Below are 7,124 nucleotides of genomic sequence, written 5' to 3' on the forward strand. Positions count from 1 at the left end.
TGAGATAAATTAGCTACATGCCAGTATATCTTTAATTCTTTGACAAATGTGTTAATGTTGCTAAGGTTCATAACATAAAAGAATAAATGGGAGGGAAACGGAAGAATTTGGCAGGAAAGTTCAAGACACTTACACATTTGGAATTTAATAAATTTTAATAATTTTTAAGTGTGCCTTTATACCAGGCTGTGATGTGGAACAGTGTGATTTTGCAGGATTTCAATTTGTTAAATCGACATTTTAAAACTTTGTGCTGGCTGTTTGCCCTTTATCTGGTAATTACCTTTACTGTAATCCATTGTTTTTTTTTCTTTACCCTGGATTAGCTATGTGAACAAATCAATTTTTGCTAATAAAACAGTATTTCACTCTACAGTATGAATTTCAGTCCCTCAAAACTTGTGCCCATGTACTAATCGACCACCTAATTTCACCTTTTAAAAAATGCCTTCAAAATTCGACCTATAAAAGAGTATATATTATATTATATTTTAAGTTACTAGGATATTGCTATTTCCATTGGAAGAAATAGTCAAATAAAACTAATTTTAGATGTGGTGAATGGAGTACTTTGGGGCAATTTTCTCATTATTTGCTTACTTTACGATTGCAGATTACTCTGGTCAAGGAGTTGATCAACTCCAGAATGTAATTGACACCATTAGAAACAACCCTGATGATCGCAGAATCATCATGTGTGCCTGGAACCCTAAAGGTAAAAAAGAAACAAGCTGAGAAATTAAAGAAATGGTGGTGGCACAGTAATAATGTTACTGGATTATTAATCCAGAAACCTAGGCTAATGTTCTGGGGACATGGGTTTGAATACCACTATAACAGATGAAATTTGACTTCAGAAAGTCTGTGATTAAAAGCTAGTACAATGGCAACCATATAACATTGATTGGAACAAATAAAATTCTGGTTCGCTAAAGGAAATCTGTCATTGTTTCCTGTTCTGGCGTACATGTAATTCCAGACACCAGCAATGTGGTTGATTAGATTAGCTTCCCTACAGTGTGGAAACAGGCCCTTTGGCCCCAACAAGTCCACACCGACCCTCTGAAGAGTAACCCACCCAGACCCATTTCACTCTGATTAATGCACCTAACACAGTGGGCAATTTAGAATGGCCAATTCACTTGACTTGACCTGCACATCTTTGGACTGAGGGAGGAAACCGGAGCAGCCGAAGGAAACCTACTCAGACACTGGGAAAATGTGCAAACTCCACATAGGCAGTTGCCCAAGGCTGGAATCGAACCTGGGTCCCTGGTGCTGTGAGGCAGCAGTGCTAACCACTGAGCCACCATGCCACCCCAACTTTACTTACGTACGATGGCTCTTATTTTCCAGTTCAGTTTAGGTACTTGGTCAACACACACAGGGTCTGTCTCCAAACCCCTCGAACTTCTGTTTTTAATTGTACAGTGGAATAACTTTAGATTCCAACTAGTGTACATTTTCCTCATTGAACTGTCCTTGTTGATTAACTCTTTCCAAACTGCAACAACAGCATGATCGATTACATCATTATATTCTGGCCTAGGTAATTGCCAATTGCTTTAAGGGATGCCTGACCATTCTCTAATTGCCTTTTAATGGTGATTGATGTCACCTCCCACTGTCTCCTGACTGGTCCTTCCAGATGTCAATTATTCATCCATCTGCTTCATTATGGTTTGTTGTTGTTTCCTTTATAACTCTGCTAAGATAAAGGGCCAGTTTAATATTTTCTTTACCTAATTGTTTATGAATGTGAGATGTCAGCTATCAGAACCCAATTTTCACTTAATTGTCATATTTAATAAGCACTTACATCAATTTATCAGTGATTGTTCATTTTGCCTGGAATTAGATTTTTAAAAGATAACACATATAGTGGAAAAGGTTGCTTATAACTAAATCATAAAACTAATGCAGAAGATCATAAAGTATTGTTATAAAGTGTGCTTTAAAAAATGTGCAGTAATGAGATACTCATATATTCAGTCAACATATACATGGTCCAGAGTACTAAAATTGTAAGAATTGTACTCTGTTAAACTCAAACACACTGCTATAAAGTACATTTTAATTACAAAAATTGTTTAGTCAAATTTAATTGTTTCTCTTCTACTACAAATTAAAACAAAGACTGTGTGCAGAACCAGCTGTTATCAAGATTTTCTCCCCAAGTAACTTGCAACTCTGTCTGCCTTATTTGTTGTTCGGTAAGGATTTAACAGGGTAGGAGGATGTTAACTACTTCTCATAAGCTGGCTCTGTGAAATGGATTTGAACTAATAAAGGGTCTCCAACACATTACATTTATTCTGTCCAAAATCTCGTGGTGCATTTCTTTGTCAGGTTAAACAATGTCATATAACACTAAAATACTAAATGTCTACAGTGGTTGCAATTGATCAAATGATTAATGTATTCAATCAGTGATTATATTTTGATTATAAGTAAGCTAAATTAGTAATTAAATATTAATTTCCTTACTAGTCCTGCAAGTATTATTATTGAACTTGATGTCCTTGTCATTAAGGACAGGGAAGTTGGTCAAGATTCTTACAGTTGACTGCAGTGTAGTGAGGTTCATATATTTAGCTGTCTAGTAACGATAGATTGCAATGTTTTTCCTTCATGCGGCTGCCTTGCTTCAAGCTCCTGTCAAACTTATAAGCTCCCAGCCTAAAAATATAGAGTATGGGAGCTAGTGCACAGGTGTGGCTGACTCACTAAAGCAAAGGCAGTTGCAGTGTATAAAGCACTCCGGATGGAAACAGACTCTTCAGCCCAACCTGTCCATGCCGACCAGATATCCTAAATTAGTCTCCCATTTGACTCGTTTTCCCTCTAACTCCTTCCTATCTGATACTCATCCAGATGCCTTTTAAATGTTGTAATTGTACCAGTCTCCTCCACTTCCTCTGGTAGCTCATTCCATACATGCACTACTCTCCGCTTAAAAAAAGATGCCCCTTAGGTCCCTTTTAAATCTTTCCCCTCTCACCTTAAACCTATGCCTTCTGGTTTTGGACTCCCCTATCCCGGAAAAAGACCTTGACTATTCACCCTATTCATGCCCTTCATGATGTTATAAACCTCCTATAAGGTTTATAGAGCCTCCAAAACTCCAGGGAAAATGGCCTCTCCATATAGCTGAAACCCTCCAATCCTGGCAGCATCCTTGTAAATCACTTGCAATTGGCTTATAATGACTGAAGGAAATTCTAAGGTGTGAGAGGGTATGGCTCCTGTTGGAAATAGTAGATGCATTAATGTGATCCATAGCTACTGAGATCCATTTAGGTTGATTTTTATAGTTTTGTTACTATATGCAATTATTATAATGGTAAACTAATGGAAATTTATCTTTATAATTTGACTCAGCTAGTGAAGCTAACATGTAATTTAGTCAAGTAAGCTGGAAACCAAACAGCATAGCTAAATTGAGTTTATTCGAAGACTTCAAGCTGGTATCTGGTGCCCAAAATTAATTTCAGTGAATATATTTTCTACTTTACTACAAAGCAAATCCTATTGTTGTTTTGCTTTATTTAACTTGTTATTTTCTGATTAATTCTGCAGATGTTCCTCATATGGCTTTGCCTCCCTGCCATGCTCTATGTCAGTTCTATGTGTGTAATGGAGAGTTATCCTGTCAGCTGTATCAGCGATCAGGAGATATGGGCCTTGGTGTCCCATTCAATATAGCCAGCTACTCATTGCTGACATACATGATTGCACATATCACAGGACTAAAGGTACTTTGAACTTGAAGTATTTGCATCTTCTGAAGTGTAATCATTGTTATGTAGGCAAATTTATATCATTGATGCAGTACAAATAGCAAATTAAATAAGTGACCAATTAATCAGTTTGCCTGATAGTGTTGATTGAAGAAGTTTATGAAATCCATTGTACTAGGAGAAACCCCTTTTTTTTCTTTGAGTAGAGTACTGGGAACTTTTTATGTACAGTAAGGCTAACTGTACACTTAATATCTCATCCAAAAGACAACATCTGGGTCTGTGAAGTACTCTTTAATGATAATATTCTCAAGCCTTTTTTTACCATTTCTTCTGACTGTCAAAGATGTTCTACCAGGCAAGTCAAGCAGTAATGTGAACAAAAGTATTGATGGAATTAATGCAGTGGAAAATTTGATATGGATTACAATGGGAAACAGTAGATGTTGATGTAGTTTGAATTTTGCATTTAAGGGCAGAGCCACCTATTGATGTTTAAAGACTTGTTGGTGGAGACTTCCTCGAATCTGCAGTCTTTTCCAGTGCAGTGCTTATGACAGGGATGTGTGACAGCTGAGAGTTGGGCAAGATTGAAGAAATCTCAGTGAGACATAGTCTAGAGGAGAATAAATCCGTAAATATAAATTAGATTTGAAAGTAAAATAAGGATTGGGAAATTCATTTAGGATTGGGGAGAAATAAAAGGAATAAGGGCAAAAGTTTGGCAAAAAAATTCTTAAAATTCCCAACACTTTCTCCTGAAAGGAAAAGACATAATTTTTCAGGACCTGGGGTTTGTTCATTATATATTGATTATGTTATTTAACAGCCCTTTACTCCTGAAAATACTAACTAATACATAGGTTTTAAATGGGAAGCAAGGGGTGTAAGTACAGCAACTTCAACAGTAACAGTCATTTCAATGCCCTGTGTATCAGCAAGCATTGCAACTCTGCACCATATAGAAAAGCAGGCTTTTAGCAACCTCTGGAATTTCATGTTTAATTTTGTGTATGTGCTCCATTAGCTGCTATAATTTGCTTTCTAATAGTACATTCATTAGGCTTCATCATTGGCTCTTAATGCAGTTTCCTGATCACTTAGAAAAAGAATGTAGTGGTTACGCTGACCAGTGTCAGACCACTGGTTCTTTCTATTCCATAACTAGATACTCCTTGTAACGTTTAACAAATGTCAGTGTTCCTTTGACTAGATAAGCTGCAGTGATGAATGCTAGTCAGCCTCCTAATGACTATTTGTTCTCCTTTCAGCCTGGTGATTTTATACATACATTGGGCGATGCTCATGTTTACAACAACCATATTGAGGCATTGAAAATTCAGGTAAATATACTGGAGTAAGCATAAATATATGTCCATTTCCAAGGTCCTACAAGCACTTTGAGAGTGGGACAAATGGCTGATTACCCTGTGCTAGTGGTGTGAGGAACAGGGGTTTCACTGAATCTTCTGTCACTGGAGACAATGGAGAGTTTGGACATGAGTATATAAAATAATTTTACCAATACTATGAAAATTTGTTTTCATATTTACATATTTAATCAAAAGTTATGGGATTTTAATATATCACTGATATAAGGTAATGTTAACATTGCTGGCAAAGTCAGCATTGGTTGCCATCCCTAACTGTACTGGAGAGGGTGATGTTGAGTTAAAATGGGCTCTTAATAGACATTACGAGCACTTAGGAATGCAGGTTAACTTAGTGTTTATTCAAAAAATAGGTGGAAAAATTCATTAGATGAATTGCTCTTCACAGAACTTGCAGGGACATGAGGAAATGATCAGGCTCCTCCTGTCCTGTAACAATTCTGTTCAGGCATTTGTAACGTAATATCTTCACATCCAGGTTGTGGAGGTTTCTTTATGAAAGAATATTGGGAAAGTAACAATTTATTCTATTTCCCATTATTTAAAAAAATCAAAATGCTTGAGAAACATAAGTATGGCAATACCTATAGAGGAAGAAACAGCATTTCAAATCCACTCTAACTTCAGAAATTTATCTGTTTCTCTCTCCATAATTGCCTTCAATGTTTCACTGCTTTTATTTCTGATCCCCAGCATCTGCGATACTTTGCTTTTATTTTTAAAATCCATTTCAATACAGAGTTTTCCTTCCATTTGCACAGAATTGTGCTGATGTATACTCAAATTTGTAATGTAAAATTTTTACATTTTAAAGCACTATGTTGGTTTTGCTAATGTACCTCAACATACCTGTACGACTTTGATATAGCTCCAGCGTGAACCTAGACCTTTTCCAAAATTGAAGATATTACGCAATGTGGAAAGTATCAACGACTTCAAAGCAGAAGATTTCAAGTTAGAAGGTTATAATCCACACCCTACAATCAAAATGGAAATGGCTGTTTAACTTCCCTATTTGTCTACGTGATCTGATAAATGAAAGCTGAAGACGGGGGAAAAAGATCATGACGTTCTATAATGGTTTTGTGGGAGCTGCAGCCTTCTTGAAATTATTTTGATAATAGATATATGTCTCTCCAGTCATGTATCAGTCTGAATTGCGATGAAGTTATACGGTATTATATGCATTCTAAAAGCTGTCAATAAAAGATTGTTTTCCTCCTTTTGACAAAATCATAATGCTAAGCTTTAAACCCCAGGAGGCTCTTTGTAGGCTGTTCAGGCAACTGATGTTGTGGCTTTCGCAGTGAAATGGATAGCATTGCAAAGGACAATATTGTGAAAGGTATGCAATCTGCAATAACAAGGTTTTTTACATTTGTCCTGATGTGAAAGTGCTTGCTTTTTCCTTTCACAAACCTGATTACTCAGAAATTGTTATATTTTCTAATGTTGCATTCGGGTGAAGAGTGATGGAATGGCTCCTGTTTTTTGTTAATGTATATACTTGTTTTCATTCTATTAAAAGGTGCACAAAGATTATGTTTTACATTTTTAAAAGAAAAAAAGGAACTGTATTTGTTGTACTTAAGTCTAATAAAATAATTGAAAACTCTTGACTTCTGTTGTCCTCAGGTTCTCTCACTCATTCTGACATATTCTCTCATAAGTTACAGAATGAAATGATTAGATAAAATAGTTTTTATAGAGCTTGATAAAAGTTAGATTTAAGGGTTTCATAGTCTGATATCTGATTCCAGGCTGAGCTCGGTAGTCATACCTGGTATAGTGGAGATAGTAGCTGCCAAAGTCACAACCTGTGGATAGTCATTCAGCAGATGGGCTGAAATGTGCAGGTGGAATGGGAAGAGAAAGTAGCCAATTGCTACAAAGACAATTGCTTAAATGCAAAGGAGAGTTTGACTTGTCATGTGATCTCTGGTTTACCAGTTATACAAAAATTATTATTGCTACTAGATTCCAGATACATAGG

General features: G+C 36.2%; 1 protein-coding gene across 1 annotated transcript in view; it reads left to right on the forward strand.

The window, feature by feature from the left end:
* The window catches only part of tyms (thymidylate synthetase), a 34,703-nt gene extending 27,953 nt beyond the window's left edge, over positions 1-6,750 (forward strand). The window contains exons 4-7 of the mRNA XM_087985845.1: positions 614-715; positions 3,580-3,755; positions 5,012-5,083; positions 6,000-6,750. Coding sequence (XP_087841971.1) covers positions 614-715; positions 3,580-3,755; positions 5,012-5,083; positions 6,000-6,137 — 488 coding nt within the window. The 3' untranslated portion in view covers positions 6,138-6,750. The remainder of the gene's footprint in view (positions 1-613; positions 716-3,579; positions 3,756-5,011; positions 5,084-5,999) is intronic.
* Positions 6,751-7,124: the final 374 nt, after the last annotated feature.

The sequence above is a fragment of the Chiloscyllium plagiosum genome, unplaced genomic scaffold, assembly GCF_037043375.1.
Source record: "Chiloscyllium plagiosum isolate Xiang-an unplaced genomic scaffold, Cpla_swu_hap1 HiC_scaffold_4, whole genome shotgun sequence".
Taxonomy (NCBI): Eukaryota; Metazoa; Chordata; class Chondrichthyes; order Orectolobiformes; family Hemiscylliidae; genus Chiloscyllium; species Chiloscyllium plagiosum.